This window comes from Drosophila hydei, unplaced genomic scaffold, assembly GCF_003285905.1.
Source record: "Drosophila hydei strain 15085-1641.00,03,60 unplaced genomic scaffold, DhydRS2 tig00008114-arrow-pilon, whole genome shotgun sequence".
Lineage (NCBI taxonomy): Eukaryota > Metazoa > Arthropoda > Insecta > Diptera > Drosophilidae > Drosophila > Drosophila hydei.
Window position 1 is genome coordinate 1,669,773 of NW_022045827.1, and position 22,207 is coordinate 1,691,979.

At 38.8% G+C, this 22,207-nt stretch overlaps 1 protein-coding gene across 2 annotated transcripts in view; it reads left to right on the forward strand.

Moving 5' to 3' along the window:
* Positions 1 to 22,207, forward strand: part of LOC111594196 (CUGBP Elav-like family member 2) — an 88,494-nt gene that overhangs the window by 23,210 nt on the left and 43,077 nt on the right. Inside the window, exons 1-2 of one of the 2 annotated variants that reach the window (XM_030224371.1) lie at positions 21,110 to 21,362; positions 21,523 to 22,001. In XM_030224371.1, the coding sequence (XP_030080231.1) occupies positions 21,280 to 21,362; positions 21,523 to 22,001 (562 nt within the window). In that variant the 5' untranslated portion in view covers positions 21,110 to 21,279. Of the gene's footprint in view, positions 1 to 21,109; positions 21,363 to 21,522; positions 22,002 to 22,207 lie in introns of those variants that run through there. The other variant, XM_023307393.2, reaches the window with a different exon arrangement.

Consider the following 22,207-nt stretch of genomic DNA (forward strand, 5'->3'; position numbering starts at 1 on the left):
TAAATGTCAAATTAATCTTGCTATAAAAACATGTATTAAACGACATGTATAATATTTCTAGAAGTTCAGTAAGGGAAAAAGAAATAGGTGAATTCTAAGTAAAAATTATTTTTATATTTGAATTTATGGCCATAAGCTTTGCGCTTATGAAAGCGATTTTAGTTTTGAAGTGAGATATTTTTGGCTTGAAATTTTGAAATATCTAATGCGTTTTAGATAAAAATAATTTTTTTTAATTAATGCCATAAAATATATATTGCAAAAGAGAAGCTTAGAACCTAAAATGCTTAATTAATTTAGATATTAATTAACTTGAAATTCATTTTGTTTAGGACACTTAAAAGAGCTTTTCTGAGGTACCAAGAAACTTTTCAATTCAATATTTCGAACTTTTGTTAAAATCCTACCCTAGCAAATAATCGTCAGGATATAAGGCAAAAAGTTGGCAGCTGTAAGGACTTTCACAGTCAACTCCAAGGCAATAGTAAGATCATGAAGCAGCTCTTAAAACTAAGTGAAAAAAAGGCATAGAAATTATTTGGAGCGCTGACCAAGACATCTAGATCTTTACAGATACATTCCAAAAATACATTAATTTTGCAACTTAAAAAATTTAATTTTTTTCATAAAATAAATTTAAGTCAAATAGTTTATAGTTAAAAAAAAAAAATGCCATAAATCATCTAACATGCTTACGCATTGCTCAACTTATTTAAGTTATGAAATCTAGTAAAAAGTAGTCTACACTATGCATTCGAGGCCTTCACATGTCAAACTAGCTGTCACATTATAATGCAGCCTTAGGCGAAAAGGAACGCCCTAGAGCCATGTCAGTCCAAAGGACTTTGGTGGCGCTCACACAGACACACACAGAAGAATATATGAAAAGCAATTCAGCAATTATTCAGTTGAACTCGCCGTGTCTAGACAAAGGGACCAAGAATTTGCCGGACTGTCCAGGCCGGCAGGTGGGCGGCTGGTGGGACCCTCTGCTGCTATCACCTGTCACATAAATAGTGCTAGATGAATTATTAAAGCGGCCACGAATATAAATTTAGCCAGCGGCAGACAAGAACAAACCCAACTGCCCTGCCTCAACTCTCTACACTCTCTCTCTCTCTCTCTCTCTCTCTCTCTCTCTCTCTCTCTCTCTCTCTCTCTCTAGCCATATTCCAGCCGCAGTTACTTTTTTTAAGATGCTTAAAAGCAGCGACGTCTGGCACTTGGAGCCTGCAAAACTGACTCGCCTGCGTCTGGGCAGCATAAAAAAGTTTTCATTTTCTCTCGCCATCTCTCTCTCTCTCTCGCTCTCTCTGCAAGTAATAAAAAGCGTTGGGGGTACCGTTATAATAAGCGGCGGCAACTGCTGCGGCGAAGTTGGCAAAAAGCGCAAACGTCGCCGTTGTTGCTTTTGTTGTTGTCTTTGTGCCACATAAGTGGCACCTGCGACCAAAACCGCATACAAGCAAAGAGACACACACACACATCTATATACATACATATATATGTGTGTATATATGTATGTTTATATATAGCGCAGCAGCGCCTGGCGCGCTTTTAGGCGAGCGCATAAAAAAGTCTGCTGCAAAAGTTTTGCCGCGCGTGTGGCGTAGCTGCGTTTAAATACCCTACAAAGGCAGACTAATGAGGGGTATGCTTCGGCAAAATATATGGCAAATATGCCTATGTGTACTAAAATAAAATATATGTGCAATGCGGCAGTTTTATATTCAAGAAGAGCTGAATAAAACCAGCAAATTTTTTTGTTTTTTACCACAAAAACTTTGAAGCATTATAATTTTTAAATAAATATTATTTCGTAGCTCTATTTAAATCTACAATTTTTTACTCAATTCGGGGTTTCGAGAATCTAATTATATATAACATATAATTAATTGATAAATATTTATTATTTTTTTATATCGATAAATAAGTTTTAAAATAAATATGGGAAATAACATGAGCCCATACCAAAAAAAAATTATAGAAAATGATTTTGAGCATGTATAAAAAAGCCAAAATAATTTAATAAATTTAATTTAATAAAAAAAGCCAAAATAATTTAAATAATAAATATTCAAGATTCAAGTTTATTTAATATACTTTAAAAATTTATCTGAATTGAAAAATTAAATATTATGTCAAAAAATTTTACATTTTGTTAGCATTTCTTTTCATGCTAAGCTTTTTCTTTCAATTATATTTATATTCAAATTTTAAAAAAATATTTAAGATATTAGTTTAGTTTGCTAATATTTATTACAACATTAAACATTCAAAATAATTTTTTTTTGCAGAATAAATGTAAATGAATTAAGAATCTTGAAATTTAATATTCGAACTAATTTCATATATTTTAAAATTTTAATAAACTTTACATTTTGACTAAGCAAATTTTTTGTTACTTGAATTTCATATAAACTTTAGTTGCATATTCAGAAAAAGCCGCCGAACGTACTGAGTATCTCTTAGTCGTTCACATGTTGCGCTAGATAAGCATACTTATTTCTTTTGCAAGGCGCTTATAAAATATAATTCGACAGGCGACGGCGTTAAGGCAAATACTCATATATTCACAAGGCAAACAACAGCAGCGGCAGCAGCAACAGCAGCCAGCAACAAATATTTAAACAAAGTCAAAACGAGCTGTTGCAACAAAGAAAAAACAGCAGCAGCAACAACAAAATGAAACATTTTGCGCCTGGCTTGTGGCATAAAAGTTATGAAGTTGTTGTTTGGGTTAAGAGGCGTTTAAAGGCGTCTACACACACACACGCACACACACATAATTTCACTTGTGCTTTACCTCAGCTGTAGCTGGCTGCCTACCACCCCCCCCCCCCCCCCACCCCTTCTCTTCGCTTTGCCTCCTCTTTTGCCCAGCCAAGGAGTCGACCAATTTGCCAGCCATTTTATTTGCGGTTCTGTCGTGCTTTTTATGTTGGGGGCAGCGCTAGTTATTCCCCCCCCCCTTCCCCTTCCTCTGCCTCTTCTAGTTTAATCTCGCAGCTGCTGTTGCTGCTTTTTCTGTGAGTCCTTAGCCAGCCATCCATTGCTCCTTGTTGACCATTTAAGTGCGACTCTAATTACACAGAAATTGCTCGAGTTATGCAAGTCGCAACTGCATTTTTAGCTACCCCTAAAACATTAGCTCTAAAACTAATTTGAGTTTGTCCAAATGTTTCTTTTGTTTATAATTAATAGCGCATTTGTGTTTGGCTGGTGGAAATTCTGTGAAATTATCTGCAATTCTGTTAAAACTAATGCATTTTCTATCGCCTTTCTTCTCTTTTCATGTGCGCTCTTCCGATACATCTAGGTAAGTTGAACGAAAAACTTGGCTAACCCTAATATGATATTAATATTGGGGTAGCAGGCAGTTGAAGAGGGAGGATCTAATGAGATTCCCTTTTCGGCGCGCTCTAGCTATGACTCTCTTTTTCTCTTTCTCTATAGCTAGCTATCACTCTGTGTCTTCTCTTTTCTGTCCTTCTCTGACTATTTTTTATGAGAATCATGATACTCGCTCATCCTATGAATGGAGTATATTTGCTTGGGTGGGTTTGATAAATCAGATGTTCCAAAGTTGTGCAACGGGAAACTTTGATAACTCTGTTTCTGTTGAGCTGTTTTACTATATCTTAACGACTCTATCGCTCTCTCTGTCTTTCCCTTTCTCGCTCCCTCTTTGTTGCTTTCATTTCCGTCTCTTTCTCCCTCACTGACTCTCTCACTCTATCCCTAATTCTCTCTCCGTCAGTTATTCTCGCGCTCTTATTCACCCACTCTCTCTCTGTCTCTCTCTCTTTTTCTCTGACACTCTCTCACTTTCTCTCTGTCTGTGACTCACTCTCTCAATCTGTTTCCCTCTCTCTCTCCCTGAATCTCTTCCTATATATCTCTATTACTCTCACCTGTCTTTCTCGCTCTTCCTTTCTCATTCTCTCCCTTACTCTTGTCCCACTCTCGCTCGCTCTGTCTCTCTCTTTTCATCTCCATTCGCTGCTCTTAGCTCCTGGCTTAGTTTCTAATACTTGCACACACACACAGAGACTCGCTCAGCTGCTCTTGTGTGGCTGAAGGCGAGGAGCTGTGTGCTGGCGTAGACAATTCCAAGGCAATTGCTTCCGTTTGGCTGTGACACAGTTTCTCAGCCTTCCGCTGGCACCATGCCGAAGCCGAACTGCTCGCTACTGAACCCGCACCAAGCCAATCTTGGCAGGCACTGGGTACATATACATATACATAAATGAAGGAAAGAAAGTGCCATGTCGTCTGCCAATACAATAAATATTTAATGCACATGTTATTACATCAATAAGTGTGTCACTCGCACAGAGAGAGAGAGAGAGAGAAAGCTTGGGTTACAGATAGCTTTTATCGCTCACCTTGTTGCTAGTTTTTTGCCATTCGCCAAGCCTGCGGCACAACTGGCGTATACGTAATACGGCCAAATATTGTCATAAAAAACGTTGAATTGAGTGAGAGTGATGAACTAAAAGATACCGTGTAAACTGAAGGAAAACGTGTTAGCAGCTGTTTAGATCTGACATTTACGACTGCAAATTGAATGAGCAATATATGAGCATAGATCTGTCAAATATAGTCCTTACAGATTAGGACCTTTTATTCAATTATTTATATAATTATGTTTACTTTATTTGTCATCTTCAATCTAGATCTATTTATTACCTATTCTATTCTAAAGTATTTGGGTTTCATCAGTTTCTTCGATGGCCTTCGATGTTCTGCTGACTACTTCAGCGACTAAGTTTTCGACTTGGGTTCCAATTGCCAGCAAGTTTTGAAAGGGCACTGAGATTGTAAAGTACTTTTTGCCAGCAAGTTTTGAAGAGACATTGAGTACTTCTAGATTTTAAAGTATGCCAATATTCCAATATAAAAGCAATATAGATTCCCTTGGCAAATGCATATTAGAAAGAGATCGCTCTAGTAGAAAGTTTGCTTTCTCATCTAATCTAAATGGAAAAGGTGATGTCTCTCTGCTGAACTAATATAACTTATTTAATATATTTTTATTATAAATATAAATATAACGTTATTTTTCTAATGATCGCCTAGAAGTTAGACAAGCGTTATATAGCCTATATATGCCTAAGAATGATATGGTTTGAGTGCAAGTCTGGCTATAGTAAACATCATTCGCGCTCTCATCTTATAGTTGTAGATGGGATTAAAATCGATAAATTTTCTTATTGGCTACAAATTTTGGCCAATATGTCCAGTAGATTATTGCTTAGAAAGGCAATGAAGAGCCAATTTGAATGTTAACTCAGTTGCATTGCTTAAGTAGAGTCCTATCTATATTTATTATAGACCAATAAACTCGTCATCGTATTGCCTGGAGTGCGCTCTAAAGGCGATGTTGATTCTCTTAGTTAAAAGCCTTGCCTTGCTTAAAGATCTTGATCCATATATGTCGAGGACTACTTCCAGTTATTACTTAGAAGATATCAGTGTGATAGCTAGGCTTTCTGTATACTCTATGTTTAAGCATGCAAAAATCTCCTGACTTAAATATGAATCTTGCTAAATAGAAGTTCCAATCGCTTTCATAGCTAATCGCCTGGAAGCAGAGCATTTAGACAGCTTATCAGCAGCGCTTTATTAGCCAAAACTCCTACTTCATAAGTGAGATATCTATATACCCAACATCCAACTACAGGGTATTCAAATTTGCCACTCGCTTCGTATTGTTGCCCATAGATTGCTGCATCAATTTATGCATCAATTTTATGAATTGTCAGCTAGAATTGTAGCCATATTAAATTTGATAAATCGCAAAGAAGGGATACAAATGTGCGTGTGTGTGCAGGTGTGTGTGTGTGTGTTGTCAAAGTAAATAAAAAATTTGTATTACACATGCAAAGAGGTTTCAATAAAAATATAATAAAAGATAGAAATATATAGATTTAATGCGAAATGTGGGTCAATTTTTTTTATGCAATAACAAAGTTTTAACAAAAAAAAAATAGTAAAATATTTTACTTAAAAAAAAAAAGAATTTTTGATTATTCGCGCCGTTTGTTGTTGCTGTTGTTGTTGTCATGTCAATCGCATTTGAGCCCACATAATGCCACAGGATGCAGGACACACGGGCTTCGGCCTGCGTGTTGCAAAATGTTGCATATTTTAAGGCGAGCAGCAGCAGCAGCAGCCGCAGCAACAATGCATTGGCAAACTACAATTTTTTTCCACTGAATACTTGATGTGCTGTATTGTTGATGCTCGCTCAGAGAGTGAAGAGAGCTTATTGGCTTCAGCGCTTGCTGCAAGGCTGTCAAGTGCTAGAGACTAGAAATTTGCTAGATGCTGAGCGGCCTCTAAATTCTGTTTAATCCCCAAATTTGTGAGCTGAATCATATATGCTCCGTCGAATATATAAATTTTCCCATAACTCACTCAGCTGCCAAGTCCTGAACGAGCATTAGGCAGTCAATCACAGCCGACTCGTTCCCACTTGTTTTTATATTGCCTTCACTCGTCGAACAACACGAATGAAAATATTTATTTACATCAGCAGTTTCTTCTGCTATTGTAATTAAAATGGGCGTGTCAATAGATGGAGCTGAGTGACAGGCGTCATTTTGTCGCTGGGGCGGCAATGGGGCCACAGACTTGTCGAATCATTTGGCATTCAAAATTTTAATATGCATTTGACATGTCCAAACAATAAAATTTCGCTTTGGGATGTGTCGACTGACATTTCAAGTGGTCAAAAGGTTTCAAAGCTGGAATGTCAATGAACGGTAAAAAAATGAGCTTTTTGAACAATTTTTTATGTGAAGTTTATTCTATTGATTTTTGGCATATTTTGATGTTTTGATGAAATTTGATGGCAATTAAATTGGAATTTAATTAAAAATCAAAGATTTAGGCTTTGCTTTTATATATTTCAGTAATATGAGATTTTTGAGAGCTTTAATTATTTAGGAATTCTTTTTATAGCTGATAAAAATGAAGGAAGGAAGCTAAATAAAATTAGATTCAGATGGAATTATACATAGAAAAATTGTGATTTCTAGTCTAATATAACTTTCTTCAAATATTTAAAATTATTGCAATACTTCAATAAAAAAAATAAGCAACAAAAATCGAAATAAAATTACTTAAACACTTTAAATATTTATATATATATATATTTTTTTTTTTTTTTTATACACTCAATTAATTAAAATGTTACAGCGTTTGTTTGGTCGGTTTTGTTTGCTTCTCGTTCTGCTGTGTTCATTTAAATTATGAAATTTGATCAACTCGACTACCCACGCTAATACCCTACGCTCTATGCCGTCTCTCGCTCTCTCTCCCTGCAGCACCATTGTGTTAGTCTGTTTACGCATGTTAATCAGGCGTAGGGCAACCCTGGAAAAGGCAAACGACTCAGACAAATTTGTTTTTATATTTGTTTTGTGTGTGTGTGTGTGTGAGTGTCAGAGGCAGAGAGATTGGCTGTGCGTGTGTGTGTGTGTTGGAGTGTCTCGTGTGTAAGCCTAAAAGCTGCTTAAATTTTTAATGACTTTGCTTGTTTTTTTTTTTTTTTTTTTTTTCGTTTTTATTTCTTTATTTTGTTGCAGCTTATTGTCTTAGACTCTATAGCGCATTTAGCTCTAAACCTTAACTAATGGGAGGGCAGATATGCCAATTATTCTGCACTTGTAGCTACTATCTTAATTAGTTCTAATATTGTCTAGAGGATGCAATCTCTTCAGTCTTCGCCTATTGTTGTTTATAGCCAGGTTGCTTGCGAGATGGTTAGGATGCGCTGCAAGTCTGTCCGCGTATCTTGAACTGTGTCGCCCAATGAGTTCAGCAACTGTGGGAATTGCTAAATCCCTATGTAAGACTGAGTTTCTTACAAACCAGCTGGCTCCAGTCCATCTGCGTAGTGCTTTATTCTGCAGGGTCTGAATTTTGTTCCTTGTAGTCTTCGCCGAGGAGCCCCATAGAGAGATACCATATACGAAGGTTGGGACAACTATTGCCTTGTAGATGGCGGCCTTGCTGCTGTAAGACAACTTGCTTGAAGCTCTCAGCATCCAGTCGAGGGTTTTTAGCTTGCTTTTGCATTTTGAGGTTACTTGACTTATGTGCGCTTTAAAAGTCAGCCTTCTGTCAAGAGTGATACCAAGGTACTTTACTTTTGAGGCTTTGGGAATAGTGGGCCCCAATGCAACGCTTGGGCAATCTCCTCTTCTAGTGGCGAAGGTAGTATGTACAGACTTTTGTGCATTAATGGTGATACACCACCGTTTTGCCCAGCGTCCGAAAGAGTCCAGATATTTTTGTAGTGAGTCTGAAGCTTCTTGCGCAGATACGTGACGTGATAAGATGGCGGTGTCATCTGCATAGGTCGCTATGAGTACTGCATCTGTACTTCCTATATTTGGCTCGGGAGTTGGCATATCTCCTGTGAATAAAGTATAAAGTGTTGGGCCTAGAACACTACCCTGTGGTACTCCAGCCATAATTGGTCTAGTCAAGGATACTGTTTGCCCCCTTGACACTTGGAAGGTTCTTCCAATAAGGTATGAGGATAGCAACGCGAAAAATGGGGCTGGAAGGGTGGTCCTCACTTTCTGCAGCAGTCCCAGGTGCCAAACTCGATCAAACGCCTGTTTGATGTCTAAAAAGACGGCAGAGCAGTACATCTTTTCTTCAAAGGCTCCAAGGATATGGTGCACAACTCTGTGAACCTGTTCCGGTGTTCCATGCTGTCTCCTGAAGCCAAACTGATGGTTTGGAATGGCCTCCTGGCGTCCCAGATGTGTCAGTACTCGTTCCAGAAATATTCTTTCGAATATTTTGGAGAGTACTGGCAACAGGCTAATTGGTCTGTACGACTCAATTTCTCCCACGGGTTTGCCAGGCTTAGGAATCATCACAATCACGGCGCGCTTCCAGCAGGCTGGAAAGTGCCGGATGCGGAGCATGGCGTTGTACACCATAGTTATGTAGTCTATGGTGGAGTCAGGCAGTGCTCTAAGGACTCTGCCGTTTATTAGATCATATCCAGGGGATTTTTTTGCCTTCACTCTTCTGATGTGTTCAAGAACCTCTTCTTTTGTACATCCAGTTATCTGGTCTTCAGCTGGGAGGGGCGAGAGAACGATGTCTTCTGTTGCTTCGATTTCTGAGGCCTCTGCGGTAATCACCGGCGTGAATTGGTCTTGAAGGTGGTTTGCAAAAGCCTCAGCTTGAGCTTCGTCTCCAATGTGCCAGGAACCAGAAATGCTCCGAATGGGATGACGTCGTATTGGCTGCCGTTTGAGCTTTCTTGTAAATTTCCATAATTGAAACTCTGCGTCAGTGGGCGATTCAGCTCGTACCAGCGCATCGCTGATACACCTCTTTTGAAGCAGGGCGAGAGCAGCTTTAAGATGCCTCGTGGCTTCGTTGTACATGGATTTGGCATCAGGCGTGCGTAATCTTAACCAGCGTCTCCTGGCCCATCTTTTGTGTATTAGTAGGTGTTGGGCCTCCAAGGTGAGGGGGATGTTGTACGGAGACTGTTGTCTTGTTTGGCAAGATGGTGGGGCGGCTTGGTGCGCAGCTTTGACTATTTCTTCCTGCAGTTTGTTTGCTGCGTAGTCCACGTCTTCAGGAGTGTTAAGTTCCATTTCTATGTGCAAAGAGTAATGGAGCTCGCGCCTAAAGACTCCTAAATCTGATCCTGCTGGCAGTAGTTGTTTCCTAATGGGCAAGGGCTGTGGCTGCGCGTGGATTGTGACTATTAGTGGCAGGTGGTCAGAGGATAGGTCCAAGGATTCTTCAATGGTCAATTGCCGGTCACAGATGCCTTTGTAGACAGCGAAGTCGATTGCCGAGGGCCTGTGTCCATTAATTGGGTAACGGGTGGGGGCTCCAGTCGCCAATATGCTGAATTGTAAGTTTTGAATCGCCTCAAATATGACTTCTCCGCGACGATTCGCACTATTGCTTCCCCAAAATGGGTGCCATCCATTCCAGTCGCCGCCGATGAGGGTCTTATTCAACCTTTGGCCTAGAACCTGTTCCATGTGATGATCACACAGACCAGTGTTTGGCGGAAGATAAATTGACGCAACTTCGATCGCTCCAATAGACGTAGGCAGGGTGATGGCTGAGACCTGCATTGTTGCGTTGCAAATTGGCAGTAAAGGTGTATGCGGTATTGTTGCTCGTATGAGGATTGAGGATCCACCAAAGCAGTTTGCTCCTTCACCATGAGCCTGATAGTGTTCGTATCCGAAAATTTGTGTAGTGGGGCACTCATGAGTTTCTGTTATTAACATTATATCTATGTTTTCTTGTGAGAGAAACGCAGCCAGTTCCTGAGTCTTGTTTCTCAGGCCATTGGCGTTCCAGATACCCACACGTAAAGCCATTATTTGTAGGCAAGCTTGGTTATGATGGCCATTAAACTGTTTAGCATGGTTGCTTGTTGGGATTGTACTTCTCGCATCGCTTTGAGCTCGGCATTAATTGCGTCAAACTGACGTTGTTGTTGCTGAAGCATTTCAGTGAACAAAGTGTCACTTGTGGTATTCTTATTTGACGGTCCACCTCTAGCGGCCTGTGCGTAAGAAACACCACTAATAGGCGTTGCAAAGCTCGTGGCTTGGGTAATGCTCCGGGGCCTTGTAATTTCGGAAGCAGTACTCGGACCCGTAGACGGTGTTTGTGTGGGACTCCTTTTTTGTGCTGGGGATTGCAATTTGCGCAACCGCTTGTATACTTGGCAGCCCTTATAGTTGGCTGGGTGCTGTAACTCACAGTGCACACAAGTTGGTGCCTGGTCCTTTTCGCGGGTGCAGTCTTTGGATGCGTGTTTCCCGGCGCAACGCACACATCTGGGAGCTTTGTGGCAGTAGCGTTGTGTGTGTCCAAATTCTTGACAGCGATGGCATTGTGTCAGGTCGTTGTATCTTCTTGGCAGTTCCACTGTGCAGCGTTGCCTGCAGACAACTCGAATGTCCAAAATTTCTTTGTTGTTGGGGGCCTGAGCCACGTCAACAAAAAATATATTTAGCGGTGTTTTGTCCATACGGCTCAGTGGGTTGTGCACATTTGTAATTGTGTGGCCTTTGGTTTCCAATTCCTTTTTAATTAGTGTTGTATCAGTGCTGGAGTGAAGCCCTTTGAACACGACTCTATATGGTTTGTCCTCCTTAAGCTGGTAGCAGTGGAACTCCAATTCCAGCTTAGTAAAGTGGTCTATAACTCTGCGATAGTCCTCACTGCATTGGGTTAATACACCTATGTTATTCTTCTTTGGCTTAATTACGTATGATTTAGCATCAATTACTTTATCTATTATCTGTTGAAGTAGGGCCACAGACTTGATGTTTGGACACCATATGGGGGGCGGACGAGGTTTCGGTGTAGTTTGCTGGTCGGTCAATACTGGGGCTTCTGGAGCTACAGGTGATTCGCTGTAGTCTTCATCTTCTTCTACGAGCAGTGAAAATCGATTTTCTGATATTAATGCTGCATTGCTGGTGCTTGGTTCGTCGAAGATGAGCCTTTTCTTGATGGTTTTTGGTGAATTTGGCTGTTTACGTTTCGTGTTTTTGTTGTTAGTGATGCCTTGCACGGAGGCGATATCTATTTTTGAGTTTATTGGCATGATGGAGGCTTGCCTATTTGCCATCACAACGTTAAGCTGGGCTTGCATTTCTGCATTTACCTTTACAGCTGTAGCGAGGTTATTGACATTAGATGTCATCGCGGATTGTGCTTTTGAGTGCAGGCGCACTCGCGCCAAGCGACGAAATTTCGTAAATTGCAATTAAAGCAATTGAGTTACGCGGAAGCAAGCGATAAGAAAACGCTGCGTGTGCGGTTTTTGTTGCTGTTGCGTTGAAGAATGCACCGCAAAGTTCTATTTTTAGAACTCTGCAGCAGTAGAGCTTAAGCGAAGGCTGTTCGAATTCACGTCTTTACAGGTCGAACGACTGATCGCGATTGACGACTTTGCTTGTGTTTTTAATTGTGTGCCTGGCATTTTGCCTGTGCTCTCACTCTTGCTCTCCCTCTCTCTTCGTCTCTCTGGCTGGCGTTGTGTTTGCTTTACTGCTTTTCAATTGTGCTTTTGGCGCAACTTGGCAAATTGCATGTGGTTAGAGTGTAGAATGCGTGGCATATTTCTCTTTATTATTTATTAATTGAAACAATTGGAAAAGCAATTTCTAATCAATATCAAAATGTTGCTCACTGCATATATACGCTCATGTGACTGACAGCTAAATAAATTGAAATTCAATCAAATTTCCAAAAACGTTAAAGCGGCAACACCTTGTTTGACAAGTTGGCAGCTCTTGACAAGGCAACATGCACACTATCACAATTGGCATCACTTGGGTAAATGTTGAAGCAATATATAATATATGGTATAAATAATAATGACATGTTCGTTGACAAGATCCGGCAGCACTGTGCTTTACGCAAAAGCAAATTGCTACCCACAACAAAACATCCTAATTAGTTTGTCTTCTTCAAAGAAAGACACCTCACTCTCGCAATTTATGCTTGTGCAATTTCTCGCACTAAAAGTCTATTTTTAGCCACAACAAAAAAAGATGGAACCGTTGCTTCGCCTACTGTGCAAAATCACGCACGCACACTTATGCAAACAGACAAGTCGTCGAGACATCAAAGCTCACACGCTCACACCACCGCAATACACAGACTTCTGTCTCGCTTGCGCGCATTCACGCTCGCCAATTGTACCTTGCTTGCACGCAACTAAAAGCCGCGACAGTTTTGGCTTGTTTTGACGCTCTCGCTCCTACTGCCTACGTCGCGTTCTGCCCATAAAAATGACGCCCCACGCATGTCACGTGTTTAATTATTTACGTGACTTGGCTGCGTTCCTCTCTTTGGTTGCGTTTTTCTCACTCTCCCCTCTTCTTGTCTCGCTCGTGTGTTGTGTTTGACATGCGAATTTTGTCTAAATATTTATTGCCAGTTTTGCTTTCGTGTGTGTTTCTGTGACTTTTACGAGTTTTTTATTTTATTTCTTTTTTTTTCCTACAAACTACGCGACGAGGCTGCCAACTTGTCTAAATACATGTACCGTGTTACTGTTGTTGTTTTTGTTTTGGTTTGGTCCTTTTAGATTCTCGTCTCGCTTTGTGTGCGATTGCAACCAGGCGTTAAGACAACGTCGCTTATACGTGGCTTTTGGCTTGATTCTGGTTCACTTTGAATTGTCTGTGTTTAGTGTGTGTGCGCGTGTGGAGGTAGTGTTGTAAAATGTTGATAAATGTGCGATTTGGTAGAATGACAGCCTTTTGTTGGAATGAAGTTTGAAAAAGTGATATGTATACTTGAAATATAAGAAATCTTTATTAGATAGAATCTTATTAGAATGAGGTAAGAAGCACAGGATAATATAATATCCCATTTCATTCCTTCACTCTTCCTGTCTATTTCCATAATCATTTTCATACTTTAAAACAATTTTCCGTAAAGCCTATGAAAAAGTCTGCCTAGACACAATTTCTAGAGCATCTCAAGATATTTTAAAGCAAATACCACTCCAACCTTGCGCCAGTTCGTATCACTTGGGGCACATTACGAAAAATGGTGACAAAATGTTTGAAAGAGAGAGTGAGTGAGACAGAGAGAGGGAGAAACCATTACAAATTCAGTTTAAATTCAGCATTTGGCTTGGCATGCGGGAGACATTTGTATAATTTGTTGTGTCGACTACATTTTTATGATTTTGTCAACTCGGCAAACGAGCCAAACGAGCTGCGAAAGCAAAAGGATAACAAACAACAAACAGCAACAGCAACACACGCAGGCAGGGAACACACAAGCCACAAACGAGGCACGATAATCATTATAATGGGCCTTTGCCAACGACGCCCTAGGGACACGCCTCCTCCGGCCGGGCACCGGGTCTCAGTATCTAATTGCCCAAGACAAAAATAAAACAAAGAGAAGGAGAGAGAGAGAGAGAGAGGGAAAAATGGAGCAACAGTCGACCTTTCTGTCGCTCCAAGACGCCACAGTTTGTGGCAGGTGCAACGCCAGCGGCCAGGATAATGATAAGGCGCGGCCAAGACATCAATTTATTGAAAAACAATCTAATATGTCGCTTCGTAGTGCCCCCAAAGGCGCTTCAGCGATCAATTCTGAAGGATTTTCGAAATTATTGAAAAAAAAAACGAGGAGCGAAGAGGTTGATAGGGGCAGAGGCAGGTGAAGCAAATATGCGAAAATTGTGTGAAAATCAAATTCAAGAAAAAACATTTTTAAATATATTTATATTTTTTTTTAGACTCTAGGAAGAGAGTATAGAAAATGGCTTACAATTTTGCTCAGCAAATAATAATTCAAAAGCAGCTAAAAATTAAAAATATTAATTACAAAATTATTTTTTTGAAAGTAAAGTAAAGTAAAGACTTCGGTAAGGGCGTATAAGAATGTTAAATTGGGCCTCTGAAATGAACACAAAGTGAAGTTTTTAAGTTATTCTAGTTTCTAGTTTCAAACAATTTTCTATTTGCATAAAATTCTATATATATGAAAATAGAAAAATATAAAAAAATAAATAGGAGTTTTTGAAAAATTAAATTTTAAAAAGTTAATTAATTTCGTTTAGCTTTAGAATTCAATATTTTCTAAACTCAAAATCTCTCTTCAATTATTCTCAAAATAAGTTGCAAAAATTTGAAAATTAATTTGAATAAATATTTTAGGGTTTTGCAACATTGTGAAATATTTGTGATTTTCTTAGAGACATAAATAATTAAAAAATTATGTTAATTCATAAAATTTTCAATTATTAAATTATAATCAAATTCATCAATGTTTCCAAATTAATTTGAATAATTTTTTTAAATTTATTTTATGCATTCTGAAGGATATTAATTCAGTTTATAACTGCCTATGCCAACATCAGCCAGACTTCCGTTTATATTTTCATTTTAAATAATTCTTCTTCTTGAAAAGAAACCATAAATAACTGTTAAATGTATGGAACTGTCAATACGTGTTTCGAAAGGCATTGCAAAGCGAAGTCTTTGCAGTGCGGAAATTCATTGAAATTAAAAGGCGCAAATGGGCAGTTGCATATGGCAGTGCCAGGCCAGAGACGGACTTAAAGGCGCACAAGTGCTGCCCCCATCTCGAGCAGTGGCAACCCCGCCCCTGCAACCCCTCGCTTAACGCGAAGTGCGCATCAAACCAATAAAATTTATGCGCCAGTTGCATCGAATAGTAAAGAGTTTTCGCACAAGGATTCACTGGCTGTGTGTGTGTGTGTGTGTGTCAAGCGGGCTGGCAACCCTGGCGTGAATTGTTTCAATTTCGCTTGGCAAACAACAATTTGCGCAAAAGTGGCGACAATTCTGCCGAGTCGCCGGAATCTCATGCATGCCCGACGCTCTGGAATTTTCATTTATAATTTTCTTTATATATCTTTGCCGTTATATTCCCTTTTTTTTTTTGCCAGTTGGAAGACTTATGCCCCGAAAAAGCCACATTAAAAAAGGAATATCTGTGTGTGTGTGTGTGTGTGTTCATATATGAAAATCATTTGATTCAATTTTACAGTCGGGCCGTCGGGCTGGGCGCAGGCCTTGGTCGAGGTCCTGTTCCGCACAGAACTGCAAAAGCCATGCAAATCATTTTTCCCGCCGGGGGCAAACTCGCACACACACACACACGTGGGCACAGTGGCGTCCTGTGCACACTCTTTCGGCATTGTCCTTGTCGTTGGTTTTTTTTTTTTTTTTCAAAATGAATCAATAAATTCTTCAGCCCCTGCAAAAGAAGTTTAACCAAAATTCTTTTCCACTTTTTTATATTTTGTTTTGCCTTTATTCGGCGAGCCTTTCCCTATATTTTTAGGGAATACCCTCAATGGGAGTTTGGATTTTGCGAATGGAGAATGACGGTCTGATATTCTATATTGCATTAATGTCGCAAAACTTCGCTTATCAAACAAATCTTTTAAGCTTAAAGAAATTTAATAAAATAAATAGAAAAATGTAATTTTTTTCATAGAATTTATTTGTTTTATATTTGAATATTACATTTGAAAATTATTTTTGTTTCCTTTAATTTAGTTTATCGTTAATTTATTAATAAAATAATTTATTGATACGAAAATATTTTTACACTGTTAAATATATATATATAGAAGTTGCTCTAAATATTCCCAAAATGAATTAATTTATCAATTTTATTTTAATTGTTAATATATATATTTTCATTTTTTTTTTCGTTACTAAACTCCTAATTTTAAAAAGTTTAGCTTAATTAAATACAAAATATTTATTTGTAAAGGATTAAATATTATAAAATTTATTTCAATTTATAAATTATATAAAAATAAAAATGTATTTAAATTAAAATATAATACATTATTTAAAATGTAATAATATTTACCCTGAATATGAATTCGAATTTTAATTAATTTTTATTTTGAGTAATTAATAGTTTTTAAATATTTAAAAAAAAAAATATATTCAAATATATGAATATATAAAGTAATATCATAATAATATCACTTAAATATGTAATATACATTTTCATTTATAAATATTTTGTTCAGTGTATTTCGCGTGCCTCTATATAAAGTTGTGCATTGTTTTTATGCTTTGGGTCAGAATCTGGCTTTTTTTTAATATTTGGCAGCACAGGCAGCGCGCTTTGTATGCAAAATGGCGTTACGTTTTTGTAGGTCTGGCAACTCTATAGTGACCAAAATGCCCCATGCAGGGCAGCCAAAAGGTGGTTTTTGCCTTCTGTTCTATGTGTGTGTTGCATTCATTCTTATTTCATTGCGGTTGCGTCGCATTGCTTAATGCTGTAACCCCAGTTCGGGTTTTAGCAGGGTTTACTCATTTTACATTATAACATTTTTGTAGAATTTCGTTTGGCTATAAGGGAAAACCTCACTGTGATATATGAAAACTAATAGAATGTTCCATCAGTAAAAAGCGTAAGCCAGTCCAGCAAGCCGTGCACATCCCACAATTAATTATGCTGTAATATGGCAGACGAAAAAGGACAAACCAATCGCTTTTTCCACTCGCATAACTTTGGAGTAGTCGCCCCATGGGGCTTAGTTGCCCCACATTCAACTGCTTTTGTCAATGGAGCATGTCAAACAACCTCTAATTAGTCAACATAATCCAACTAAGCGGCAGCTAAGCACCCCAACCCCATCCCCATCCCCTGCTCATCTGCTGCTGCCGCTGCCCCTGGCCCAAAAGCCAAACAAATGCCAACTTTGATCTATTTACAAGCAATTAACACAACAACAACAGCAGCGACAAAAACAACAAACAATTTTACATTTTTGCTTAATTACACACAAGTCGCAGCACTGTCTATGCCCAGCGCTCTCCCCGTCTCTAATTCCTTGCCAAAAATTCCCGTTTCACTGTTTCGCTTTGACTTTGCCAGCCAAAAAATGAGCTGCGCTGCTGCTGACCCTCGTTTTCTCTTTCCCTCTCCCTTGCCGCCTTCCATTTGCTGGTCTCCATTTTGTGTCCATGTCAAATATTTGCACAAAGTCCAAGCAGCTATCGTCCTTTCTCGCTCGCACGCTCTTTTTCTGCTACCCTTCTGCAGCTCAGCCGCCGTAGGACGTAGCTTATCATTGACAAAAAGCGCAGCGCAGGCGGCGAAGCAGGAGGCGGCGAACTGGTTTTCGGGGTTCACTGACTGTCAACATGGCTGGCGCCCTTTTTCGCCGTAAATCCGCCTGCGCTCCGTCCACCGGCCACCGTTTTAACCGCGCTGCCAACTTGCACTTTTTGCTTGAGCATTGCCAGACAACGCACAGTCAGCGTAAATTTTCGTTTGCAGAAATAAAAAGTGAAAAAAAAAAACTCAGCACAAAAAGTGAAGGCAAAGAAATCATTTTAAATGCGGCTTAAAATTATCTTTGATAAGCGTGGCGAAATGTTGCTGCTGAGTAATTTATAGGCAAATGCTTTTGCGCCTATTTAAGAGGTCCTTGAGATCAAAGTTCTTGTCATCGTCGTCGTCGTCATCGCAGTCGAAGTCGAAGTTGGTTAGGGTCAAAGTTTAAGCGGCTTACCGAAAGCTGATTTAGCAGAGGCAGACAAAATAGATTGTCGCAGTTCCCTGGAAAAGGGGCCTCATTAGTGTTAAAGGTGAACTAATTGGACAAATATTTTTTTTCATACGCAAGGGTAATAAAGAGTAAGAACTGAGCTTAGCTAAGAGAAAATGTCCAACAAGTTCTTTATGTTAGCGCTGACATGCCAAACAATTAAACTCTTATATTGTGATCAGCAAGTCCGTCTTATACCTAAGCATAATTACAGCTCGTTTCATGCTCTCAAGCTAAAGTTTAAATGCAAATAATCACCGTTATAACAAGACCACGCCACCATAGATGCATTCTTATATTATCTTGTACAATAATCTCTTGAGCTAACCAAAACTTTGCTTAAAGCTTTTAAGTAAATTTGCCATTGATTTGCAATTTCTCTCGTCTCCCACTCATCGCTCATAGCTTTCAAGTTCACTTACAAATTGATATTATGAAGCATGCATCGCAATAATAAAGAGCAAGAAGAAAAATCAGAAACAAAACAAAATCAGAAGAATCAAGTTCTTTTGAGCATCAGCCGCTACTTGACTACATTTTTTTACAGTTTTGCACTTGATTTGTATAGCAGACGCTTCAAATTTACCTTTAGTTACCTCTTGGTTAAACAAAGAAAGAAAGAAAGGGAGAGGGAGGCAGACAGACAGAAACGTTGCAACAAATTTTCTACTACTTTTACACAACCTACTCCACTTTTATTACTACCTTTTTAGTGGTTGTCTCCTACTTTGACTTTTGTTCTATTCTGTTTTGTCTGCCAGGAACAGAGAGACAGTGGGAGAGGGAAAGAACGAGAGCGAGGGCGACGAGTGACAAGTGATTTCTCTGCCCGATAGCACAATTCTCATTTCCCGTACAACTTGAAACTTTTTTAATAGATTTCACATTTTTCCCGCATCCCACTCTTATACTCCAGAGTAATCAAGCAAATTAGTGCTCAATAGCAAAGAGCCAAAGGGGGAGGGGAAACAGGGCGCGCAAGCGAAAGACCCAAATCCGAATTGGATGCCAACTTTTGACTTGGCCTTTGGGCTGCCTCCCAGGATAATTTGAGCTGTAAATTGTTGACAGCTTTGGGTTACAGTTATATATTTATTTTTTCCTCTTTTTTTTGCCATTTTGCTGCGTAGACAAATGAAGATAAATGTGCACTGAGCAATGGGAAAAAGTTTTTTTAAAATTTTCTATGCATAAGTTATCGAAATTTAAAGGCGAAAACTTTTAAATGGGGTAGTATAGACTGGGGATAATTTTCACTTCTTAAAAGTAACTGACATATTATTAGAGCTTAAAAATTAAATTTTTTATAGTAATAAAAAGTAGAGAATAAAAATATTTTACCCTTTGCCAAGCTATATTAACAGGGTGTTCAACTTGTAAGCTGTAACTAGTATCGAAATAAATGCGATAGTCTTGTTATAAGACGATAGTCTAACTAAAAACTTTCAGTATGTGCACACACACTCCGTTACGTTTCTCTTTGCTGTTGTTGATCACAATTTTGTGCTTGTTGTTCGTGTTTCTCATTTTCTTCCTCTTGATGAAGCTGATGATGATGATGAAGATGAATTGCAGTTTGAACTTTGATAGAAATGCACAAGCTTTGTGTAGTTTTTTTTTGATGCAGTTGGAAAAGTTAGTGCAAACTTTTTAATAAAATTGTTGCAATTTAATGTTTTATTGGGGCGAAACATGTCAAAGGAAATGCAATAATTGTGTCAAATGGGCTCGCGCTTTCTCTTAATACTAAGCACCTCCACAGTCAAATATAAGAGAACAATGCCAAACCGTAACTAAATACAGCACAAAGGAAAGTGCAAAAGCTAAGAGCGGGTTAAATGAGACAGTTTGAGAGGAAGTTTCGCCAAGTTTGTGTCGCTGTGCATAAAATGCAAAAGCAAAAGCAACACAAAGTTCAAATTACGAAATGCAACAAAGAAAGCCAAACCAAAAGTCGAGGGGTGGGGATCAACAACAATAAAGACAAAGAATTTGCTACACAAAAGTGAAACTTGTAAAGAAGTTAGAAGTCAAAATGAAATGAGCAGAAAATTGCAAAGTTGCAGTGCATGTGTGTGTGAGGGAGAGAGTGAGTACAAGTGCGAGTGCGAGCAAACAACAGTTGGAGTAATTATAGTATTAACTCGATAGCAAAGTATATGGGGTTAGCTTTTTGTTTTGTTTAATTACAAGGCTAACATGATATGTTATGATGGTTATGGTTGATTTAACTTTGATTATGGCCATTTGGTTCAGGTGTCATTTATTAAGCTGTTAATACGCTTAAGCAAAGCTTTAAGGAAATATAAAAACAGTTTACTGAACTTTCAGCTCGAATAAACCACAAGCAGCATTTGCTTAATGGCCATTCGTAAATAGACAGCGACAAATGGGTCAATTAAGGTAAAGGAACTAGATTAGAGGCTAGAAAGCACCTGAGCAGTTAAATTGATAACTGGGCGTGTGCAAGGTTGTTTATTTTGTATCGTAGCTAGTAAAGCTTAAGTTATTTGCATGTGTTAAGTAAAAGGTGAAGTTATACGTTAAACTCGGCTATTACTTAATTTCAGTTGAGTTTTGAAGCTCAACGCAGTCAAAATATAAGCAACTACAGTTACATGTACAAGGTCTCAGCTCTGTTTTTCTATTGCCTTTCATCAGGCGCTGCAGTCAGGCGGTCCGCACTAGAGAGAGTGCAATGGCGCGAGTTAAATAGAGAATGTAACAGATAGCTCAACCGTTCTCACACCCTGAAATCGCTATACCTGCTGCGGTGGCTGAGCTCTGCTCGGGCGCTCTTCTTGAATACTCCTATACCTGCTCCCTGCGTGTCTTTCTCATCTGCACTGCGCGCACTCGGAGTTGGCACAGATTTATATCGTTCATTTGTTCTTCGACGATTGCCAATGAAGGAAGTGGGAAGGCGCTGCGCGTGCGTGATAAATTTTGTGCCCAAATTTTAATTAGTGCATTTTGTAGTCGCAGTGTTTGCAGTGTTTACATGGAAATATTTTAAAAGCCAACTTGATTTTCAAATAATTCAATTAACAAGTTTATTTTTACAATTGACAATTGTCCATGTGCGTATGTTTGCCTCTAGTGCACGATTCTCTTTGTTGTAAATCGATTCGATAGTGTTGAAAAAATTACAAAAATAAAAGTATATAGAAAAAAATACAATGTTTAGCAGTCGCACTTCGTTTATGGGCAATCGCCGCATGATTTTTGATTTCTCCGAGAAAAGCACCGATATGTATTTGGAGTGAGTATGAAAAAAAAAAGAATTAGCTAAAAATAGACAATAACTGTTAATATAGAACTCATAACCGATATCCTCATCTTTTGGAGTGAATATACAGAAAACTGTTATAACTGTACTATTTCTCATTCTCTACATATTCTCTCTCTTTTGTCTTTTGCAGTGCATTTGGTATGAGCGATAAGAGCAGCAGCGCCACCAATAGCCTACCGAATAGTCCTATACATAGCAACAATAACAATTCATCGCTGCTCAACAACAACAGCAGTAACAACAACGCAAACTTGGTGGGCAGCAACAATTCGCTGTCAGGCACTCCTTTTGGTAACGGCAATAATAACAATAATAACAACAACAGCAGCAGCAACATCATGTCCAGCAGCTTAATGAACAACAACAACTCGTGCAGCGCCAATCGCAATGTTGTTGTTAGCATGGACGACGATACATGCTATCGCTTAGATCCAGACACAGCCGTTGTCACCTATGGCGAAAAGGAGCCCGATCCCGATAACATTAAAATGTTTGTGGGCCAGGTGCCCAAATCCATGGACGAGGCGCAGCTACGTGAAATGTTTGAGGAATACGGCCCAGTGCACTCAATAAATGTGTTGCGTGACAAGGCCACTGGCATTAGCAAAGGTAAGTGTGAACGAGCAAAATATTATTAATTATTTAATACGTTGTAAAATACATGGCAAATGTTAAATGTCCTTTGTAACAGTACATACACTACACTGTAACGGAAACTTAAGCGAACTCAATCTTCGTCTCTCTTCTTGCTAGAAATAACTGCTTAAAGTAAATAGATAAAATTAGCCACTGAGCACACACACTCACTCCCACAC